This window comes from Vitis riparia, chromosome 5 (assembly GCF_004353265.1).
Source record: "Vitis riparia cultivar Riparia Gloire de Montpellier isolate 1030 chromosome 5, EGFV_Vit.rip_1.0, whole genome shotgun sequence".
Lineage (NCBI taxonomy): Eukaryota > Viridiplantae > Streptophyta > Magnoliopsida > Vitales > Vitaceae > Vitis > Vitis riparia.
Window position 1 is genome coordinate 22,700,457 of NC_048435.1, and position 23,553 is coordinate 22,724,009.

The window sequence follows — 23,553 nt, forward strand, 5'->3', positions numbered from 1 at the left end:
GATACAACTAGCAATGGCAGTAGGTCATTCTGATATAGCTGCAGGAAGCAACCTTTCCTGCACTGCCGCCATTCTGCATGAGGATTGCTACTTTTTCAGCACTTTCAAGCACTTAATTGCAGCTCTCCTTCATTCTTTTTCCAGAATATGCCTTGGGAGTTTTTTCAAGAGAGGAAGTACATAACAGCTAGAAACCAAGTTGCACAACATTGGAAGTGAAAGGAGATAGAAGCAAGACATGGATTTTGCATCCCTGCAGGATGGCTAGAGCCAGAGGATCATTGGGAGTCTGCACGGAAACGGGAGATGATGAGTTATGTGTTTGTGGAGATGCTATCTTATTCTGTAAGACAGGGTTGACCGGATCAACATGCCAAGTTGCCCAGATAAGGTCAAGAGCTGCTTACTTATTTCTGGCTTCTGATGGCTAATTTCGATCAAAATGAACATCCAATCTTTTCATCTTTATCTTCTTTTCTTCTTTGATTAGATCTGAATCCCATTTCCACCATTTATGTCTTACATTAATTCAAGGATTTATGCTATAGCATTAGGAGCTGTGCTTGATGTTATAGTTCGACTTTTGCATTAAGCACATGAACTAATTGTGATCAAGAATATAATTTCAAATAATGTGGGAATGGCATTTTGGGCATCACTTCTGCTACTGCACTTGTGGCCTAGACATCATTTGAGCCTATTCATCCAAACGAAATGATCATTTCAAGATGTAATGCACCCTATTCCATTTGTTCAACACTTTCAACTGCAACAATACCCAACCCCTTATTCGAGAATAAATCTTGGGAGGAGGCTTTCAAAGTGATTGAGGTTGAGTTTGCATTGGCGTAAAATTTTGTTGAAGCCTAATTTAACTTGTACATCTGCTTGTGAAAAAAATCTCACTCCAATACCTAATTGGAGTATTTATCATTTGGAATACCGTTTGTCAAGAAATTTGTTTCAAACTCATTCCCAAAGTACACTAAAATATAAAATTTGTGATGTGCTTAGCACAACATATAGAATGTGTCTGGAAAAAAAATACGAATTGTGTGACATACCTTGACACCATTTACTTAGCATTGAAGGTTACTTTAAATCTGGAAAGACTCACTTGACCCATAAGATTAAAAATATAACAGCAATATTTGTGAACATGAAGCTGAGAAAGCAGCATGCATTTTGGGACATTGGAGGATGCCTAAAATCAATAACACCATCACATCCTTGGAGCAGTGGAGTAGATTGCACAAGCCAATATTTCTGACCATCCATGTTGAAGCTGTTGTAGAAGGTTGTCAAAAGTGTGGTAGCACAAAACAAGGGTGACTATAGAAGTCAAAATAACCTTTGTAAAGGTCTCCTGCAATTCCTTTTACTTGTTCTCTTCCATTGATGAATAACCAATGGCATTCAAAGCAGATACTAAAGCAGTGAAAGTTCTTCAATTCAAATCAATCTTTATCATCTAATTATCATCTTGCAATTGCAGTGTGAGATGAAGGCCCTTCCATTGCCTATTGATGTGTCTGGGATCTACTTAGAAGGTCCTTGAACCAAATGACACCATATATATCATCCAAAATTATGAGATATTTCTTGTCCTTAAAAAAGTATTCAAGATGGACAACAACTCTTCCTTTTTGGACATCTTTTGTTATTTCTTTTCTTTGCAATGCCTTTCTGTATTCTTCCTTCCACAATTTTGGAATGCTTTTACTGTGATCCATCTGTTTAATTTTGTCCTTGAGAAGTTTTGTAGTCTTCTAAGCTGTAGATGTCCAAGCACAACAAGGGAAATGATCAACAACAGAATCATTGTCATAGACTATGCTAAGGTTGTCTTGCCAATGCCTTTCATTCCCACAATTGAAATAACAAAGAAGCCATTTTCATGTGTAAGCAATCTAGCCACAATCTTCGGCACATTATCACCGAAGCTGATCTTATCAAGGTTATCAACAGTATGAGAATATGGCATCTCTCTGTGTGGGAGCCATCTCTCAATCCCTTGCCCTCCACTCTGACCATGTCTGCTGACAGCTTTGGGCCTCCTCTTGGAAAGATCCTCCATCCTGGCATTGATTTGATCCATCTCCCCACCTAGGCAAAGTTGAGACCTCAATTTGTGGAAACCTGTGACCACTCTCCTGAAACCTCCCCTCCTTTTAAACTCTTCTCTTCCACTGATGAAGTCAATGAAGTCCACTGCATGACAAGAAACAATCCAGAGATCCTCCATTCATGCCATTCCATTTTCATCTAGCTCTACTGATTCTAAATCTTCAAGAAAGCCATTCATGAACTTGAATTTGTCCTGTATGCTTCTGGCCTTCTTTTTCACCTGGGGACAAAGGGGTCCCTGAGCTAATAGAGCTGTAATTTTCTCTATAACCAGGGAAACAACTGTGTTGGCTGTTCTGATCTTCTATTTTTCCAATTTCTATGCAGTTGGCAGGAATTCCTTCTCCTGTTATATGATCATCCTAATCTTGATCTGCTTCAGCTTCTTGTCAATTCCTTTGGAGTTCCTTCTTCGAGCTGATTTTAGTGTGAGGTCGTCAATCACATCCTCTACATCATAGGCAATGTCCCTTAACTGCTACGTGAAGACACTCAAGAAAGCTAAATGAAGCCTAATGATGAAGTTCATCTCTAGGTAGATCCAATTCACATCTTTTTCAAGGTCAGGTTCTTGAATGAGCAGAAAAGAGAGTTTCTTTGCTGCCCTTGAGAGAATGCTCTCCACCATGGATTTTCTACTACGCCACCCAGTCATCTTCTTCTTCACAAAAATTGGAGCTGAGAAATAGATGAAACTTGGAACTCAAAATCTTATCTTGTAGCCAAGGGAGGATAAGGTGGAGGTGAGAGAAAGAAAGTTTTAATGAGGAGGAAAACCTTAGTGCCCTAAAACTCTAATGTAAATGTATAAATAATGGTAAAATAGTGGTAAATTCATGGTACAGTGGATAATGGCGGTGTGGTGGGAGAATAAAATAAAAGAAAGAAAAAAAATGGGGGAGAGATAAAGAATTGAGGATAGTGGAAGACCTCACGGCTGTAGGATTCAAGGGTGGAACATTGCCGGATCACCAGCAGAACTTAAGGGTTTGTTCTTGCCAATGCTTAGATTCACCAAAGAGGTAGGGTGGATCTTCTGCCCAAATTTCCCACCCTTTTCCACCATTGTTGCACATGTTTGAAGTTTCATACTACAATTTGAGCTTTGTTTCAATTCCTTTAGATGGTAATTCTAGACTGTACGGTCACTGCAGAATGTTTTTGGCTGAAATATTTGTGTAGAATCCATGGAGTGGAACAATCCTTGAAATTAATTTTACAAGATAATCCCCTCAGTATAGAAAGTCTCAAACTCAGAATCTTTTATTGCAGGCATGTTTTGGGAAATGAAATCAAAAATTAATTAGGGCTCTTTCCTCCCTTTGAATGTTGGGCAGCACATGGACTATCATTATCAATCTCATTTTTCATTTAACCTAACCTATCATTATTAAACAATTCAACCCTAAACCCAAACCCAGAAAACAGACTCAAGTTTGACCGAGACTCCCAACTATACTAAAATAGTTTATAGTTGACTTATGGGTATTATTTTATTAATCATCTATATAACAGAACCTGCAAGTAGATTTGTTTCTTCATTTTCATTCATAGGTCCAAGTAGAGAAGATATCATTTATGCTATATTTTGGCTGGTTTTGGGGCTGTTAAAATCAGCTGTTTAGCAGACCCTGCAGGTGCTGAATTCCAAGTTTCAAAGAGAAACCATGCTGGTTGCAGGTGCAATAATCAATTCATCCTGCAGCTGATGTTCAATGATCAATTCACTTTCAGATTTTTCGGTCAAATCTTACCCTTTTGCTTTTCTGTATGTTTTTAGGTGTTAGCAGTATGATCCTTATAAATAAGAGGAGAGTGGTGGAAATCTTCTCTGCAAGTGTGACTAAACTTTGGAATGAATGGGAAATTCGAGTAGTAGTTTTACTCAGCCTCTTCTTCCAAATTGTCCTCATCCTGTTTGGCAACCGGAGGAAATATATAGCCAGAAACTGGGTCAGAGTCATTATTTGGCTCACCTACTTAGCTGCGGATTGGATTGCAGCGGTTTCTCTTGGATCTCTTTCCAACCTGGAAGGAGACATTGAAGATAAGTCATCGGAATTAAACAATGTGCTTTGGGCATTTTGGGCACCATTTCTGCTGCTGCACCTTGTGTTGACGAAAATTGGATACAATGGAGAAAAGAAACACTCTCACACACTCACTTTGATACAATGAAACTCTCAAAGATACAAAATAAGAAGAACAAGAAGAAGAACACAAGAAAGGCTCAAACAAGTTCTTGGAACTTTGTCCAAAGACTCTATTTCCTCCCACCTCTAGAAATCTTTAGGGAACTAATGGAAATAGTCTTGGGATTGATCAAGCCTTTTCACTTTTCTGCATAAGATTTCAAAGAAGAAAAGTCATATATATAGCACTCTTAGGGTTGAAAAAAGGTTACAAGGATGAGAAAAAACCCATTGTCTTCCTCAATCTCTTCATCTTTGTAACATTCAAAAATTAAATCATATGTTTAATTCACACATTAAACATGATTTAATCTCAAATGTGTAACTCTCTTACACTTAACCTCTTAAGCTTTGTAAAGTTACAAAGATGAGAAGACTCATTGTCTTCCTTAACCTTTCAAGTTTTGTAACATTTCAAAACTTAATCATATGTGTAAATACCTCTTAAGTTTTGTAAAGTTACAAAGATGAGAAGACTCATTGTCTTCCTTAACCTTTCAAGTTTTGTAACATTTCAAAACTTAATCATGTGTTTAATTCACACTTTAAAAGTGTAACCCTTCTTACACTTTTATTTTCAAAGGTTATTTTTTCAAAAGTGTAACTCTTCTTACACTTTATTTTTAACCAACAATATATATATTTATATAAATATAACAATCCCCCACTTGGTTAAAAATAAACATCAACCCTTATAACCTTAACAGTGAAAATGCATAAAATAAAATATCTTTCGATTTGAATTTTACCTTAGTGTAATTGTCACAAAGCTCCGTTGAAATCCCAGGTTGCTTGTAGCATTGAACCAGTTATTCCTTGTAACGAAACCGGTAACAACACACACACTTCCACTAACCACACGAGTGCCCATTATTTTCTTGCTTAGCACTTTTATGGCCATGTGCTCAATCCATTCATGAACTTTCTTGAAAGAAACTCTAACTCTCATGAGAGGCGGCACCACCCCTAAGTTCACATAGGTGAAATTCTTCCAGCATCCTTGTTACCTTTAAGATGCTTGTCACACATAGACTGAATTTCATTAAAAGCTTTAAGCTTAACCCTCCAACGGTAACAACCAGCATTAATCATCACGGATGGAACTCACATGTTCTAATGCTGCCACAACCCACTTATCAATGACTTGTTTTTACCCATTGAACTTAAGACTAGTCATTTCTTAGTATTAAGTTGGGTTACCATCATTGGTGAGTTTTATTTAAGGAGTTTTAGTCCCATCCCTCTAGATGTTATCCTTACTAAATCTCTTGTAAGAGGTTTAGTAAAAGGATCCGCCAAGTTTCCACTTGACCTCACAAATGAGATTGAGATGATTCCATTTTGAATCAATTGTCTCACATAATCATGTCTAATGCTTATATGTCTAGACTTCCCATTGTACACTCCACTGTACGCACGAGCTAGAGTGGCTTGACTGTCACAATGTATCGACACTGTTGACACATTATTTGCAGTAAAAGGGATGTCCATCATGAGATCCCTAAGCCACTCAGCTTCTTTTCCAGTTGCAGCTAGAGCTATAAACTCTGCCTCCATGGTTGAGTGTGATATACAAGTCTGTTTCTTGGATCCCCAAGAGACAGCCCCACCACCAAGTGTAAAAACCCAACCTGTGGTAGATAAATTATCTCCCACACTCGATATCCAGCTTGCATCTGAATACCCTTCAAGTATAGCAGGAAACTTTGAATATTGGAGGCTTAGTTCTTTGGTATTCTTTAGGTAACCAAGAACTCTACCAATAGCTTTCCAATGTTCCACGCTTGGATTGCTAGTAAACCTACTTAGTTTACTAACTGCAAATGAAATGTCAGCCCTAGTACACTGAGCAGCATACATAAGACTTCCAATTGCACTTGCATACTCAAGTTGAGCCACCGATCTACCATCATTCTTTTCAAGTTTTATACTTGAATCAAATGGAGTATTAGCATTTTAATCTTGAGATGACTAAATTTGCTAACTACTTTCTCAATATAGTGGTTTGGTTCAAAGCATAACCCACACTATTTCTTTTCACTTTGATACCCAATATAGTATCAACTTCTCCAAGATCTTTCATCTTGAAGGTTGAGGATAGAAACCTTTTCGTTTCTATTATTCCTTTCATGTCATCACTCAAGATTAACATGTCATCCACATATAGACACACTATGACCATATAGTCATCACAAGTCTTAGAATATAAGCACTTGTCCGCATTGTTGTGTCTAAATCCATCCGAAAGAATAGCATGATCAAATTTTTCGTGCCATTGTTTGGGAGCTTGTTTTAAACCATATAATGATTTGACAAGCTTACACACTTTGTTTTCATTCCCTAGTAGAACAAAACCTTCCGGTTGTTCCATGTAGACCTCCTCATTGAGATTCCCATTCAAGAATGCCGTTTTGACATCCATTTGATGAACAAATAGATTATGAATTGATGCCAAAGCAAACAATATCCTAATCGATGTTGTTCTAGCCACCGGCGCATAGGTATCAAAATAATCAATACCTTCTCTTTGTTTAAACCCCTTAGCTACTAATCTAGCCTTAAAGGTTTGAATCATACCATCAGTGTGATATTTCCTTCGAAATACCCACTTGCACCCTATTGGTTTAGATCCTGGTGGAAGGTCTACCAATTCCATGTTTGGTTGGACATAATTGAATCCATTTCATCATTGATGGCCTCTTTCCAAAAGCAACATCTCTAGAAGCCATAGCTTCTTTGTATGTTTTGGGATCCTCCTCTATTTGAAGTACTATAGGAATTTTTCTTATAATATCTTCTCTATTTCCTTCTACTAAGTAAAGGAAATTCTTGAGAATCAATCTCATCCGATCCCAACACTTTCTCTTTTCTAGCTCTTTGGCTTTTCCGAGGCACAATGGGTTGCTCAACAACCTTTGAAGGTGTCTCCTCTTGAGACTCTCCAACACTAGTAGGCACTTGAGAATTGCTATCACTCAACAAATTCTCAAAGAACTCTACTTCTCTTGATTCAATTATCACATTAGACTCCAAGTCTAATAGCCTATAAGCTTTGCTATTTGAGGCATAGCCTACAAATGCACACTTAATGGCTCTTAGACCCAATTTTGTTTTATTTGGATCCGTTTTCTTGCAATAAGCAAGACACCCCCACACTTTGAAGTAACCTATATTAGGCTTCCTTCCTTTCCATAACTCATATGGAGATATCTCATTTTTCTTCATAGGAATTCTATTCAAAATATGGCAAGCAGTCAATAAGCTTCACCCCACAAATTGAAATTCAATTTAGCATGCAATAACATAGCATTCACCATTTCCAAGAATGTTCTATTCTTTCTCTCCGCTATGCCATTGTGTTGAGGTGTATAGGGTGCGGTGCACTCATGTATTATGCCATATTCTTCACAAAAAGAATTGAATTCACTAGAGAAATATTCACCACCTCTATCACTTCTAAGCACCTTAATATTTTTTCCTAGTTGATTTTCAACTTCGGCTTTGTAAACTTTAAAGGCATTGAAAGTTTCACTTTTGTTTTTCAACAAAAACACATAGGTAAATCTAGAACAATCATCTATGAATGTAAGAAAATACCTATTTCCACCTCTTGTTAACATGCCATTAAGTTCACAAAGATCACTATGTATTAAATCAAGCAAATTAGATGATCTCTCAACACTATGAAAAGGCTTTTTAATCATCTTTGATTTAACACATATTTCACACTTTTCAAATTTCTTGGTATCACAAGCAATCAAACCACATTTCACAATCCTTTTAATAGTGCTTAAACCAACATGTGCAAGCCTATTATGCCACAAAAGTAAAGAATTTGAATCACACATATAAGCGGAAGTAGAAGCCATTTTATAGTATTGTCATTGGTACAAAGTTTGATCATCCCATCACAAGAATACCCTTTCCCACAAAGTTCCCCGATTTGGATAAAATTAGCTTACCGGATTCAAACACCGCTTTGATACCCGGTTTGCCAAGCAAATCCCCACTAACCAAATTTTTATTCATATCGGGGACATACAATACATTTGTAAGGGTAACCTTTTTGCCGGAGGTAAAAACAACTTCAATAGTGCCCTTGCCAAACACCTTGGATCTTCCTTCATTGCCCATTTGAACCTCTTGATCTCCCTTTGCATCTTCAAAGGTCTTGAAAAGAGATTTGTCATAGGTAACATGAATTGTGCACAAGTATCATACCACCATCCTTGCACCTTTCCTTGGACAACGCACACTTCGCTTAGTGTTGCAATGATCTCCTCATCAATTGCATTCACCACAGCCCCTTTTTGGTCCTTTCGGAACCTACACTCCCTAGCATAATGCCCGGGTTTTCCACACACAAAACAAGGACCTTTCTTGCCCTTAAATTGCTCTTGATTTTTCTTGGGCTCATATAATTTCCGGAATTCCTTTTGACGTTGTTATTTTTACCTCTAGGATGATTGGCCTTTGAAACCGCATTGGCTTTGTTAGTCCCACCATTGGACTCTTCCACCATTTTGTCTCTTGATCTCGATTCTTCCTCAATGCGAAGATGTTTTTGAATCTCCTCCAAGGAGTAATCTTCGCTCTTGTGGAGAATCCTCTTCCGGTAACCTTTCCAACTTGATGGTAATTTAGCCACAATAGCACCAACTTGGAAGGCCTCCGGAAGTTCAATTTTGAGAACTTTCAACTTATTCACAATTACTTGCAACTCATGAATTTGTGGTAAGAGAGGCTTTTCATCAAAAAATTTGAAATCTATGTATTGAGAAATAAGAAACTTTTTGGTACCTTCTTCCTCGGCTTTGTACTTGTTTTCAAGAGCCTCCCAAATCTCCCTCGCGGAATTGGTGTTGGTGTAGAGATCATATAGCCTATCGGATAAGGCGTTCAAAATATGACCCCTACATATGAGCTCATCCTCCTCCCTCTTCTTCCTTGCCGCCACCACTTGAGGTGTGTCATTTTCCTTTGGTTCCGGTAACGGTGCCAAGGTAGGATCAAGGATGTAGAAAATCTTGAGTGCTGTGAGAAGGAATCTCACCTTGTCTTGCCACCTAGTGAAGTTGGAACCATCAAAACGATCCAACCTCACAAGGTCTTGGTTCATAATCTTGATAGTCTCTCCTTCCATTGTGAATAGAGTCTTTGATTGTTGACGAAAATTGGATACAATGGAGAAAAGAAACACTCTCACACACTCACTTTGATACAATGAAACTCTCAAAGATACAAAATAAGAAGAACAAGAAGAAGAACACAAGAAAGGCTCAAACAAGTTCTTGGAACTTTGTCCAAAGACTCTATTTCCTCCCACCTCTAGAAATCTTTAGGGAACTAATGGAAATAGTCTTGGGATTGATCAAGCCTTTTCACTTTTCTGCATAAGATTTCAAAAGAAGAAAAGTCATATATATAGCACTCTTAGGGTTGAAAAAGGTTACAAGGATGAGAAAAAACCCATTGTCTTCCTCAATCTCTTCATCTTTGTAACATTCAAAAATTAAATCATATGTTTAATTCACACATTAAACATGATTTAATCTCAAATGTGTAACTCTCTTACACTTAACCTCTTAAGCTTTGTAAAGTTACAAAGATGAGAAGACTCATTGTCTTCCTTAACCTTTCAAGTTTTGTAACATTTCAAAACTTAATCATATGTGTAAATACCTCTTAAGTTTTGTAAAGTTACAAAGATGAGAAGACTCATTGTCTTCCTTAACCTTTCAAGTTTTGTAACATTTCAAAACTTAATCATGTGTTTAATTCACACTTTAAAAGTGTAACCCTTCTTACACTTTTATTTTCAAAGGTTATTTTTCAAAAGTGTAACTCTTCTTACACTTTATTTTTAACCAACAATATATATATTTATATAAATATAACACCTTGGCGGCCCAGACACCATCACAGCCTATTCTCAGGAAGACAATGAGTTATGGCTAAGGCATTTGCTTGGGCTATTCGTCCAGTTTTGTGTGGCATTTTACATCTTTCTTAGATCTTGGAAGGGCAAACTGCTTAATATTCTAGCAATTCCAATATTTGTAGCTGGACTCATTAAGTACAGTGAGAGGACTTGGGTTCTAAGGTCTGCAAGCAGCACTCATTTTAGAGATTCCATGCTCCCTCGTCCTGACCCAGGGCCTAATTATGCCAAATTCATGGATGAATTTGTTTTGAAAAAACGCGAGGGATATAATGTTTCAATACGGCTAGGAGCAGAAATTTCTAAGATGATTAGTCGTTCTCATCCAGCTGCAATAAACAACAGTATCCCAGATGCGGCCAATTTACATGATGCTTATTACTTCTTCAATACTTTCAAGCGTTTATTTGCAGATCTCATTCTTAGCTTCCAAGATCGCAGATACAGCCAATCCTTCTTCCAGAATACATCTTGGGAGGAAGCATTCAAAGTGATTGAGATTGAGCTTGGATTTATGTATGATGTGCTCTATACAAAGGCAGTTGTGATTTATTCTAGATGCGGCTTTCTACTTCGCTTCATCAGTCTATCCTTCACAGTTTCTGCATGCATAGCCTTCTCGGTGTTTGTTAAGCATCAGTACTCAGTTATTGATGTGATTATAACATTCTTGTTGCTGGTTGGAGGAATTATTCTAGAGATGTATGCCATTATTGTACTACTTTCCTCAGATTGGACTATGCTTTGGTTGAGTCAGCACAAAAACCCGCTTGCAGATCTCATCTACCGATCCATCTCTTGTTGCCAATTTTGTTTTCTGTTTTCTTCACGGAAGAGATGGTCCAACTCCATGGCACAATACAATTTAATAGGTTTCTGCATCAAAGATAAGCCCATCAAGTTCCTTGGAGTTCAAAAGTTCTTTCACATTTATCAAATGTTAGAGGAGCATCACTACAAGAGTTTCACTGTTGTCTCCCCAGATTTGAAAAGATTAATCTTTGAACAACTTCTAGATAAATCAAGAAGTGCATCAGACATCAAGGCATGTAGGCAATTATGTGCTCATCGAGGTGATCAGGTACTTGGAGAAATGGACTGTTTTGCTAAATTTGGTTGGAGCATTGAGGCAGAATTCGATGAGAGCATCCTTCTCTGGCACATTGCAACCGATCTCTGCTACTATACTGATTTAAATAAAAATTCTATCTCTGTCAAGAACACAAAATGTGAAGCATGCAAGTTGCTATCTGATTATATGTTGTATCTTCTGGTAATGTGTCCCTTCATGCTACCTGATGGAATTGGACAGATCAGATTCCAAGACAGCTGTGCTGAGGCCAGAGTGTTTTTTCAGGATAAGAAGCCTATAACAAATAGAATCCAAGCTAGTGAAAAGTTACTTCAAGTTAGCACTGAAATTCTACCCTCAGAAGTAAAAGGAGATAGAGGCAAGTCTGTGCTATTTGATGCCTGCAGGCTGGCTAACTCTCTGCAATCCCTGGAGAGAGAGGAGCAATGGCAGTGTGAAAAGAAATGGGGGATGATTAGTCTTGTGTGGGTGGAGATGCTATGTCATGCTGCAAATCAGTGTCGATGGAATCACCATGCCACGCAGCTCAGGCGAGGCGGAGAACTTCTCACTCATGTCTGGCTTCTCATGGCTCATTTTGGTATTACTGAACATTTCAAGATTTCACAAGGCTATGCTAGGGCCGAGCTGGTTGTCAGTTGATTAGTTTGATGTCCCACAAGATATCTGAATTGGTTGCATAGTGTAAAATAGGATGACTGTTGACTAAGAGTAAGATTGGGACTATTGCATCAGGTAAACTCCAAGGTAAAACCTTACAACATTGTTTTTAGCTAACCCTGAATATTATCTCTATTACAATCATATCACATTAAGCTGAATAAGTAGGATAAGCACCCAAAGATACTATCAAACTTATAAGAAAAGCAAAGGAATTCATACACATAAAAGTTGTTGGTCTGCTAAGCAATCAATCCTATGCAGTGAACTGACTAGGCATGTCTGTCAACTTCAATTCCAACAAGCTCCTATGTAGCAATTCTTTGGGAAGCATCTTCAACCTTATACAGGTCCTTATCTCTAAATCTCTCAGAGCCTGCAGTGCTCCTTCCTCAACATTCCATTCCTCCAGTTGCTCTAGCTTCCATATTTTAAGAACTCGAAGCTGTGGAAAGCCTCCTGAGGGGCAGAGCATGAGCTTTCCTGTATAGGATTTGGCCAACAACCTAAGAATTTTTAGGTTGGGAAGCTTATCCAATTTTAGCATTGGATCTTCCATTAGTCCTGACCCTGATAGGGTAAGGTCAGAGAGACTCCGTGGGAACTCAGATACAATAGATGGGTTCTTTAACCTTCCCAACAAGTAGATACTAGAGAGATTGACATGGCCAGATAAAGGCTTCAAGTCTAGATCCCAAGGTTGATTCTCTTCATCACCCGATTTCAGCCTTAAAGTATGAAGATGTTTCAATTTTAGAACCCATTTAGCCACTGCCTCCAGTTGTGATAACATTGTCTGCTGTTGGGATGGCATTAACCGGCATGCTAGTCCCAATTTTCTAACATTCACCAACCTGTCCAGGCCACCCTTCACCGGAGTCTTCTCATCTACAAACAGACCCCACAAGGTTTGAAGAGCTATTAGAGAACAAACTCTTGGTTGAAGCATAAATCTGCTCCGGTAACTCTCACTTAAGAGCAAATGTCTTAGATGCTGCATCTTCCAAATTGAACTAGGAAGAGTGCTGATGTAAGTATGCTTCAAATCCAATGTTTGAAGATTCTGCAACTTGCATATGGATGACGGAAGCATCTCCAAAAACGTCCACCTCAAGCCAAGGTACCTCAGTCGAGTTAGCTTGCCAAGTGCTTCAGGCAACTTAGGTCTAAATACATGTTCAAGATCAAGCACCCGTAGTAGTAGAAAGCAACTGCTAGAAATGCATCCATGAAGAAATTTTCCTACATCTTCTCCTGGTTTGTTTCCTTCTTGAGTATCAAATGATATAAAGGATACGACATCTTGATAATGAGGTCTCAAAGATGTGGAAATTCTGTTGTAGTCACCAGGGATGTGATCAAAGCTGAAATCTTCTTTGTCAAGATGATCAACAAGGCGGCGGACTAAACCAGTGCTTATGGACAACTCCGATCTTGTCTTGGCATAAACCTGAACAAATGTGGCCTGCTGAGCTTTTGATAACCAGTGTTGCCGTAGGGCATAGGGCAGACGACATGTTTTCACATTCCCATCAAGCTTCTTCTTTGTCACTTGAACCACGTCCTCAGCTATCAACTCTATCAAACACCTCCCTGCAACATCTTCTGGATCTTCATTCTCAACCTCTGGCTGCACCAAGCCCTCTGCAACCCATAACATGATCAACCTTCTTACCGGGATCTCATAATCTTTAGGAAACAATCCAAAATAAAAGAGACAACGCTGCTTGTACAAGGGCAAATCCTCACTGATTTTAGATAAGGCCTTGGACCAAACTTGTTCTTGGTCTTGGTCGAGTTGCTGAAGCACACTGGACCACTCATCAATGTTTGCATCCTTCTGTGACAGAACATCTGCCAATCTTACAATCGCCAATGGCAAGCCCCCACATCTTATCACAATTTCCCTTCTCAGTTCTAGCAGTTCTGGTGGTATGTTTACCTTCATCACATGGGTAAACAATGCCCAGCTCTCATCATCTCCTCGTAACCGCAATCCATGATGAACACTCATAGTCTTAAGATATGAAGGTGGACTCCTTGCTTTTGTATATGAAGGTGTTGTTCCCTGGGTGGTCAAAATCATTCTGCTGCCTCTCGATGTGTTCAAGAATGCTGTAACAAATTCTTCCAAGATATGGTCCTGGATGAAATCATCCACAACTATGAGAAACCTCTTATCAGCCAGGAAAGCCTTGAGCACCTGTCTCATTTCGCTCCACCAACTTACTGGCGCCCTTTGGTTGTAGCCCATCAATTGACTCATCAACTCTGTCATTATGTTTGTCAAAGGATCAGATGAAAATGGACCATCAGATGCAGATGCCCAAACGCGAAAAGGGAAATGATTCACAATAGCATCATGGTCATAGACCAACTTTGCTAGAGTGGTCTTACCAATGCCTTCAATGCCCACAATTGAAATAGCACAGAAATCTTTGTCATCTGAAAGCAACCGTGTCATCATTGCATGTACATCATCATCAAAGCTGATAATATCGGCCTCTTGTGATGGCTGTTGCAGTACTCTGAATGTAGACTCTGGAACTCTCCATTGACGTTGTTTAGAGACATCTCTTGGTCTCCATGTAGAGATATCCAGGAGTTTAGCTTTGATTTTGTCCATCTCCATGCCAAGCTTATGTTGGGATCTCAAACTGTCAAAAGCCAAAACAACTCTCCTCAAAGGTCCAATCCAGCTCCTTCCAAGCTGTTCTCTTCTGTTGATGAAAAGCCCAATTACATCCACTGCAGAACAGGAAACTTGGCAGAGTTCCTCCATCCAAACCATTCCTTTATCATCTAATTCTTTTGATTCTAAGTTTTTCAGAAAACCATCCAGGAACCTGAATTCATCTTGTATCCGTCTGGCCCTCTTTTTCACTTCAGAATAAAGTGCCTCCTGAGCTAGCAGGGCTGTAATTTTCTCAATAACAGGGGAAGCAACTGTGTTGGCCATGTTCTGATGGTGTGTTGATATCAACCAGTCTATTTCTTCAATGGATATAGCACCTTGCAAAACACTTGTTCTTTGGAGACTGGAGATCCTAACCTTGATCCCTTCCAACTTCTTGTGAATTATATGTTGATCAATCAAATTTCTGATGAATAAAACCAACTGCTCAAGAACTCCTCTTCTCCTTCCCTGTACTGCTACTTTGAATATAAGGTCGTCTATGAGATCCTCAACATCATAAGCAATGTCCACTAATTTCTCTGTGAAGTAGCATAAATGATCAGGAGCCCAAGTCCTCAATTGCCACTCAATCCATTCAATCGGTTCTGCTACTCCAATCAATACTGCTGGTTCTCGAACGACCAGAAGAGAGAGCTTCTCTGTCACCCTGGACAGAATGCTTGCTGCCACTGCCATCTTCTTCAGTACAGTCTATATGGATGGGAACAAGAAAGCTTTCAACAAGAAATGAAATCTTTGGTCTTGGAACTGCAAAGTTTAGCTGGAATCAAGGGAGAACAGATGAAGGCAAAAGCCACAGTTGCAAGCCAAGTATGAGGCCTATGTGCACTACTGAGTGAGATGAGGGAGATCCGTTTGATTGAAGAAAGCACTACTCTTTAGTCTATGCGACACACTAAAACTTATGAGTCTTGTACATGGAATTAGCACCAAAAAAATAATATGAACTTCACTTTGGAAATGTTCTGAGTCTTTTGAAAACCCATTTTGCAGTCACCTTGAAATTTCCAAGGTTAGGTGGGGTGGGGATCACAACCCTTTTTTTCCCCCAAAAAATGATACTTTTGTCTTAATATGTAGTGTTCAAAGATGATGGCTGCCCTCATCTTCTTTTAGTACTATCCTTTGAGAATCCACATTGCCGGATGGGACCATCAGTTCTTTTTCTAGGAGGAATACTGATAGACTTGTTTTAAAAGCTTGTAGCAAAAGGAGTCAACACAAATAAACAAAGGTCTCCAGTGTGGAAATCCTTCTCTTCCACAGGACTAAGGTAAGGTGGGAAATGCATACTGACTTTCCTGCCCTAACTACAATGCGTCTAGTAGTATTTGCCAAGTGACAGGCCATGTGATATTTTTTAGACAATACGGTTGGCTGCTACTCAGAATAGCAATACAAAGATGTCTGAGAGTAGCTAAATATGGTAGAATGGTTCTCTAAGCTTTGAAGGAAGTAAGGGCTAGAGAGATTCAAAAGTTTGGTAAGGACTTCAAGACCGAACCAACATTTCAAGTATTCATTTCAACCTCGGAGAATGAAGGCAATCTAGACTCAAAAACTACTTTCTGCTTGGTGTAATACTCAAGCTTGCTGATAAACATTATGTCATACTCTATAGATAGACCAAATTCCCGGGCCTCAGAAAAAGTTCTCTCAGAAATCTTAGGCTGCCAGGAAACTGCACAAGTACACTATCTTCTTCATGTATATCACTATATCAAGGTGATCATGTGCCTGAAAAAATGAATGGTCTCCTTGGTTGGAGCATGGAGGAAGAGTTCAATCAGAGCATTCTCCTCATCAGGCACATTACAACTGACCACTTCTATTATCTATACTGATCTAAACAAAATCAAGCTTGGTTGAGTACAAAATACATAGCTTTCAAGCCTGCTATCAGATCATATCTCCCACCCATGGAAGTGAAAGGAGATAGAAGTTTGTGCCTTTTTTAGAATTCTAGTTGCCTTCATATATGATAAAGGATATATGACTTACACTTGACATAGGTGTCTAACCCTCTGCCTACAGCCATGCAAGGAATTCATCTGTCACACGTGTCATGCATGTGAGGCAGCAAATTTTTTTTTTTTTAATATTTTACAAAATGTAGTAAAAAAAATTAAACAAAAAAGTTTATAGTAAATGAGCAACTTTCTATATTAATAAATTCATATTCATATATCTTTGATAATTAAAAAAATGGTAATTAATTTATATTTATATATCTTTGAATGATTTTCGATATTGAAGGGTTAAAAAATATAAGTTCTATTTTAAATTTACAAAATTTTACATAATACTAATACTTACCATCTTATTATATTCAATTATTTTTTAAAATAAATAATTCTTTATATTACTTAATTTATTTACATAATATTGATACTTAATCTTCTTATATTTATATATTTTTTTATAATAAATAATCATATATATTAACACATTTGTTTACATAATATTAACACTTATTATCTCATATCTTTAATAATAAATTCATATTCATATATCTTTTATAATAAATTTATATTCAATATTAATATTTGTTTGATATAACAGAAAAATAAAATTTATTGTAAAGGTTTTTTTAGGTATAAAATGTTTTATAAAGTGGCTATATTTTTAACCATTTTATTTATCTTTATTTCTTATAATTTGGGTGATATATTTGTTCTTTTTATCCTTTACACTTTTTTTTTTTTTTTGGTAACCAGAAAATAAATTCTTTAAGTAAAAATTTATTATGGTAACTAAATTAAAATTAATAAAATATCAATAATTTAATATTTTAAAATTAATTTTAATTATTAATTTTTATAATTAATAATAATTTGTATCTAGAATCAAACACTATAAAGTGTGGTTCAATAAATAACACATGGTCCTGAATTTGAATCCTATCATTGATGATACCTTGAATTTACCTCGTGTTGGTTGTTGCAGGACAGTCAGCACCCTGAGGTTTGAGTCTCCATGAAGAGTTCTAAGGATTTAGTCATGGAAGGTTACTCGGTTATCAAATAATAATAATAATTTGTATCTAGAACAACTTTTTTCATATGTATTTTCAAAATCTCATTATTTATTATTAATAATTAATTTAAAAAAATTAAGTAGTAGGTCATATAGACGGAGTTCAAAGAAGTGAAAATGCTTCAAAAGTAATTAATAATTATGAAAATTTAAATTTATTATTTTAAGTGTACAAAATTTGTGTAAATTATACGATATTTCTAATTTATTTAAGAAACTAAAGAATAAATCAAAACATATTTCAAAAAATATATATATTACTTGATCCACTTTAAAAAATTCAAACATTTTGATACTCCAAAAAATAAATGAAAAATAAATAGAGAATTATAAAATGACTCATTGCACTATTAACCCTCACCTTGAAAAAGTCACTTAAATTCTTTAAAAAATTAATCTATACCTTTAAATTAGAAAATAAAACAAAGATTAAGGCCTTGTTTGGTAACTATTTGTTTAAAAATAGTTTTTAAGAATTTTTAAAAATTATTCTATGATGTTTTGTAGAACAAAAATCTATTTGAGAACTTATAATATTTTTAACATGTTTTTAATATTTTTAAAAATAAGTTTTATGTCCACAATTTTATTTTGAATCATTATATATGTTTGTATAATTATTTTTCAAAACAATTCTCAAAAAACAAGTGAAAACAACTAAAATATATTCTTTGAAAATAATTTATGGTTGTTAAACATATTTTTATTCTAGAAAACAAAAAATTGTTCTTAAGAATAGTTCTCTAACATTATTCTTCAAAACACCTTAAAATTACAAATGAAATAAAGATTAAAATATTATTCTTTCTAACTCTACTTCAAATCAATTTGTCCAAAGACTTTTTTTTCCCTCTATTTTAGATTTTTCGTTTGATAAATGGAGAAACCATGACAAGATAGAAGACAAGTATATATATATATATATATATATATATATATATAATATATATATATATATATATATATATATATATATTTCTTTAAATTTTTTAAAATACATAAACATCCCTAAATTTAAATTCAAGTTAAGCAGGGTTTTTTTAGCTTTTTAACATTAAATATTCCTAAATTCAAGATAGAGATGTTACGTTATCTTATTCATTCAAAATTAAATATGGAATATAATATGTTATCTTTTTTTTTTTATTCTATTGCATATCATATCTCATTAACCAAACATAATATGGTTGAAAAGAAATAAGTTGGATTTACAAAAAAAAAAAAAAAAAAAAAAAAAACATATGGAATATGATATCTTATCTTATCTTTTATTTTATTGCATTTTATAGTTCATTAACCAAACATAATATGGTTGAAAAGAAATAAGTTGGATTTACAAGAAAAAAAAAAAAAGATAAGTTGAGGGGAAAATGAAGAAGAAGATAAGTACGAGAGAAAGATGTGAAAATGAAAAAGAAGATTATGGATGTCGCGCTCATTGCAAATGAGGCTGTACACTCCAGGTTGAAGGTTAATCTCCCTAGTCTCCTTCTAAAAATGGACATTGACAAGACGTTTGATCGTGTCAACTAGGACTGCCTTCTGTCAATTATGTCCAAGATGAGGTTTGGGCATAGGTGGATTAATTGGATCAGATGGTGCATCTCCACATCTAATTTCTCAATTTAATTAATGGAACCCCTTCAGACTTTTTTCATAGCACTAGGGGTTTGAGACAAGGTGATCTGTTATCTCCTTATCTTTTCTTATTAGTCATGGAGATTCTCAGCCAGCAGCTTTTCGAAGCCAGAAGCAGGGGTTTCATTGAGGGGTTTAAGGTGGGAAGCAGTAGAGGAGTACGAAGAGATATGCTCCATCTTCTTTTTGCTGATAATAACCTTTTATTCTGCAAGGCCAATAGTGAGCAACTGCGATACTTTGGGTGTTCTTATGGTTTGAGGCAATTTTTGGGTTAAAAGTGAATAGGGATAAAAGTGAGGCTATCCCTGTAGGAAGGGTTGAATCTTTGGAGAATATCGTCTCGGTATTGGGGTGTAGGATTAGGAAGCTCCCTTCTTATTTGGGTTTACCCTTGGGTGCTCCTAGGAATGGCAATGGGATGGGTTTGGGACGAGTCATTCCTATCCCATTCCCGTCCCAAAATATATGGTTATTTCCCATCTCGTCCCAAACCCGGGGTGGGGCGAGGTATGCACTCCCATCCCTGTTGTGAAGTTATAATTAAAATTTCATCCCCGACCCGTCTCGACCCGAGTATGTGTATGCACCTTGTGTTGCCCAACAAAAGAGGAAAATAATGAGTTACAGCCTTACGTGCATTCGAACTGAGCACCTTGTGTATGCATGTATTTCTTGACTATTGGGGTTTGAGACTTGATAGCTAGTAAGTTCCACATGAGCAACATGCTGAAATGAGAAAAAGAAATTAGCAAAAATAACACACCTTGTTGCCACCAGATTATAGATCTGTTGTATGTTTGGACTCTCCAAATTTTCTGATTAAGCTGCAATTACAATGATCCCAATAAAAAGGACAATCCCAAATATCACCAACAAATCTCTCATCTTTTGCCCATAAACTAACAAATAAACACCCCAAACCAAACAAATCAACATTTAAAAAAAATACTTAAAATGATTCCTATGGAGAAAATGGTAGTAGCGTAAACTGATGAAACTGCTAGTAGTTGTGAATATGAGATAAATAATGATGAATCAAGAGGAGATTGAAGAAATGAGATTATTGAATGGATTTTCAGATGGATTATCTGATGAATTTCTACATCGAGCGAGAGGAACAACAACCCTAGTGATAAAGAGGAACGAGAACCCTAAAACGAGAGAGGAAGAGCGGAAAGGATCAAAGGAAGCAAATATTTATAGGTAGAGAGTAAACTTGTAATTTCATATTTGGGGCGGGGTGAGGCATATTATTACTAAACCCAATCCCACCCCGAACCCTATTTGAGTTTTTTTTTTTAAAAAAAAAACCTGAACCCGTCTCATCCTCGATTTCTATGCTCCCATACTTGTTCTGATAGGGGCAAATTGGGGCGGGTGACCCGAAAAACCCTCGAAATTGTCATTCCTAAGTGTTCATTTCAAATCCTCAAGGGTGTGGGACGTAGTGGAAGAGAGATTCATAAAACATTTGTCCTTGTGGAAAAGACAATATCTCTCTAAAGGGGGGAGGCTTACCTTGATAAAAAGCACTCTTTCAAGTCTCCCAATTTACTTTATGTCTCTCTTTGTCATTCTACAAAAGGTGTGTACAAGACTTGAAAAGATCTATAGAGACTTCTTGTAAGCGGTGGTGCCTTAGAGAAAAAGACGCACTTGGTGAATTGGAGTGCAGTTTGTGCTGATATGAGACAGGGAGGCTTAAGTATTTGCAATCTAGTGACCCTAAATAAAGCTTTGCTTGGGAAGTGGAGCTGGAGATTGCTGTAGAGAGGGATTCTTTGTGGAACCAAGTCATCATAGACAAATTTGGGGTAGAGGATGGAGGTTGGTGTTCGAGAGAAGTGAGGGGAGCCTATGGTGTGGGAGTGTGGAAAGCCATTAGAAAAGATTGGGAAAACATTCGCTCTAGATCCCGCCTTATTGTAGAGAATAAGAGGAAGGTCAAATTTTGGAAGGATTTTTGGTGTGAGGACCAAGCTTTGAAAGATGTTTTCCCTAACTTATTCAGATTGGCGGTTAACAAGGATCAATGGGTGTGCGATGTTTGGGAGGAGGGAGGAGAGGTGGGAGTTGGAATCCTTTGTTTTCAAAACACTTTAACGATTGGGAAATGGAAGAGGTGGAGGGCTTGCTCCGAAAAATCCATCCTTTGGTTTTGCATAGTGATGTGGAGGATGTCATGAGTTAGAAGATTTGCAAGAATGACTCATTTTCTATTAGATCTCTCTACCGTTCCCTCACACATGCTTCTTGTGAACCTTTTCCTTTGAACATTATTTGGAGATCTTGGGCTCCCATGAGGGTAAGCTTTTTCGCTTGGGAAGCATCTTGGAACAGAATTTTGACCATTAATCAGCTTAAAAAAAGGGGTTGGAATATGCTAAATAGGTGTTATTTGTGTAAAGTGGAAGAGGAAACTAGTGACCACTTGATCATTTTTTGTAAGAAGGCTACAATGCTATGAAGCTTGCTTTTTTCTCTTTTTGATGTGCAATGGGTTCTACATTCCTTAATCAAAAGGAATTTGATAGGGTGACATGGTGCTTTTGTGAGTAAGAGAAAGGAAAAGGCTCGGAGGGCTGCCCCCCTTTGTTTAATGTGGACCTTATGGAAAGAAAGAAATGAAAGAGTGTTCAATGACATTGAACTATCTGACCAAGCTTTAAAACTTTCTTTTTTTTTGTATACTTTTGTGAATTGGGGTAGGGTGTATTTAGAGGATCATTTTTTCGTCTTTGATTGATTTTATAGGGTGACTTTTGTCTAGATAGGAGAAAAGTTTTCTTCTTTCTTTTTGCCTAATTTTTTGGGCGTTGCTTGTATACTTCATGTGTACTCTTTTCGCCTCTTCTAGACTTTTCTAATACAATCTCTTATTTACCTATACCTATAAATAAAAAAATAGTGGCAAAATCAAGTTGGTGAATGATGAAGTTCATCCATTTTATTTAAATATTTCATTTACAAATTAAAAAGGTAAGGAATAAGAAGAAAAGAAAATGATTAGTGTTGGGGATTGAATGGGTGTGGAAAGAAGAGAGCCGGTAGAGAAAAAGATAACTCCTAGGGACAAACTTCTTCCGAGAAAACTTCCACGTTTCTTGTGATGTATAAATTAAGCGATCAACGTCGACCCTTTCTGTTCCATTGCCATATGATCACATAGTGGTGGTGATACCAACTCTTCGTTCAGTCTCTCTCTTTCTCTAAACCATGTTTAGGTTTCTCTCCAAATCCAACAACACTATTAGGAAACTGAGCTCCAAATCATTCCACCCAACTCTCTACGCCTCCTCGAGTCCTCATCACTGCAAGTCCAAAATCTCGACCATTCACCCCCAAATCGCTTCACCAATCTCTTCAAATGCTTTCGATTCATCTGGGTCTTCCTCGAAGCCCTCCGATTCCAGATATCCTACTGGGTCCCCAAATGGGTCTCCATTTTTTCGCGCTCTGGATCGAAATTCAAGCTTTTCCGGGCCCCAGATGGCTGGAAATCGGTTTTTCTCATCCGGGTATTTGTTGAACTGCAAGAATTTGAAGAATGGGAAGGGAAATAGACGTGGGTTTTTGAGGGTCGGGAGTTTTGTTGGAGAATCGAGGGCTTTCAGCAGTGAACCGGATAGAGAGTCTATGGAGTATGATGTTGTTATTGTTGGTGCAGGGCCTTCGGGTTTATCGGCGGCAATACGGTTGAAGCAAATGTGCCGCGCAAAGGATGTTGATTTTTCGGTTTGTGTTGTGGAGAAAGGAGCCGAAGTGGGTATGGTTCTCTTGTACTTTGGTGAAGTTTGATTATCCTTATTGGATGCTTTTGTTTAAGCTTAGTGCCTTTTTTATTTCCTTTTTTTCTGGGTCTGAAAAGTAGATGTTGATAGTCCAGCGAGTGATGCTGTGCCCATGAAAATGCAGTTTGGCACACTTGGAAGAAGCCTTTGTTTTATATGCATTGTATATAAAACTGCCTTGAAAATGAATTTGGGCATGATCTTCTGATTTGTAATCTGACTACCATACTTGAAGTTCATTTGTCAATAGTGCAGTGAGAAATGAGCAATTTGCTTAGCTGTTTCTGCATGCAGTCTACTGCACTTGCACCTAGATGATGTGAGGGATAAGCAAAGTTCTTACGCTTGGACGAGTGTGGGTAAAGTTGGTCCAA

The 23,553-nt window shown here is 37.1% G+C and overlaps 4 protein-coding genes across 9 annotated transcripts in view; 2 read left to right on the forward strand and 2 right to left on the reverse strand.

The window, feature by feature from the left end:
* The first annotated feature begins 2,989 nt into the window (after window positions 1-2,989).
* LOC117914778 lies at window positions 2,990-12,087 on the forward strand. 4 transcript variants are annotated; one of them, XM_034830241.1, is made up of 4 exons: window positions 2,990-3,149; window positions 3,756-3,807; window positions 3,908-4,233; window positions 10,217-12,087. In XM_034830241.1, exons 1-4 carry the CDS (start codon window positions 3,129-3,131, stop codon window positions 11,993-11,995), a joined length of 2,178 nt encoding a protein of 725 aa, XP_034686132.1. In that variant the 5' UTR covers window positions 2,990-3,128; the 3' UTR covers window positions 11,996-12,087. The 4 variants fall into 4 exon arrangements, with proteins under 4 accessions (XP_034686132.1, XP_034686135.1, XP_034686133.1 ...); XM_034830242.1 differs by having other exon boundaries at window positions 2,992-3,149; window positions 3,682-3,807; XM_034830243.1 differs by having other exon boundaries at window positions 2,992-3,149; window positions 3,745-3,807.
* Window positions 4,430-9,554, reverse strand: LOC117914780. Of its 3 annotated transcripts, none has more exons than XM_034830248.1 (2): window positions 9,120-9,554; window positions 4,430-4,467 (listed from the first exon to the last, which is right to left on the reverse strand). In XM_034830248.1, the coding sequence occupies exons 1-2, from the start codon at window positions 9,460-9,462 to the stop codon at window positions 4,460-4,462; spliced, it is 351 nt and encodes a 116-aa protein (XP_034686139.1). In that variant the 5' UTR covers window positions 9,463-9,554; the 3' UTR covers window positions 4,430-4,459. The 3 variants fall into 3 exon arrangements, with proteins under 3 accessions (XP_034686139.1, XP_034686136.1, XP_034686137.1); XM_034830245.1 differs by lacking the exon at window positions 4,430-4,467 and adding an exon at window positions 4,987-5,326; XM_034830246.1 differs by lacking the exon at window positions 4,430-4,467 and adding an exon at window positions 7,523-7,551.
* Window positions 12,088-12,089: 2 nt separating the features above from the next.
* On the reverse strand, window positions 12,090-15,576 carry LOC117914777 (putative disease resistance RPP13-like protein 2). Its single transcript, XM_034830240.1, has one exon. It carries the CDS (start codon window positions 15,384-15,386, stop codon window positions 12,270-12,272), a length of 3,117 nt encoding a protein of 1,038 aa, XP_034686131.1. The 5' UTR covers window positions 15,387-15,576; the 3' UTR covers window positions 12,090-12,269.
* Window positions 15,577-22,423: 6,847 nt separating this feature from the next.
* LOC117914741 (electron transfer flavoprotein-ubiquinone oxidoreductase, mitochondrial) overlaps window positions 22,424-23,553 on the forward strand; it is a 28,028-nt gene continuing 26,898 nt past the window's right edge. The window contains exon 1 of the mRNA XM_034830197.1: window positions 22,424-23,154. Within this exon, the coding sequence (XP_034686088.1) occupies window positions 22,605-23,154 (550 nt within the window). The 5' untranslated portion in view covers window positions 22,424-22,604. The remainder of the gene's footprint in view (window positions 23,155-23,553) is intronic.

What these genes read in the sequence shown, in the direction of transcription:
- LOC117914777 (XM_034830240.1), bottom strand. Translation starts at nt 15,386, where the DNA reads ATGGCAGTGGCAGCAAGCATTCTGTCCAGGGTGACAGAGAAGCTCTCT.
- LOC117914780 (XM_034830245.1), bottom strand. Translation starts at nt 9,462, where the DNA reads ATGGAAGGAGAGACTATCAAGATTATGAACCAAGACCTTGTGAGGTTG. An exon ending in GTACAAAGCCGAGGAAGAAG is followed by an intron (nt 5,327 to 9,119) that starts GTACCAAAAAGT and finishes AGCATCTTAAAG; the next exon opens with GTAACAAGGATGCTGGAAGA.
- LOC117914778 (XM_034830241.1), top strand. Translation starts at nt 3,129, where the DNA reads ATGCTTAGATTCACCAAAGAG. An exon ending in TGCTTAGATTCACCAAAGAG is followed by an intron (nt 3,150 to 3,755) that starts GTAGGGTGGATC and finishes GCTGTTTAGCAG; the next exon opens with ACCCTGCAGGTGCTGAATTC. An exon ending in GGGCACCATTTCTGCTGCTG is followed by an intron (nt 4,234 to 10,216) that starts CACCTTGTGTTG and finishes ATATAAATATAA; the next exon opens with CACCTTGGCGGCCCAGACAC.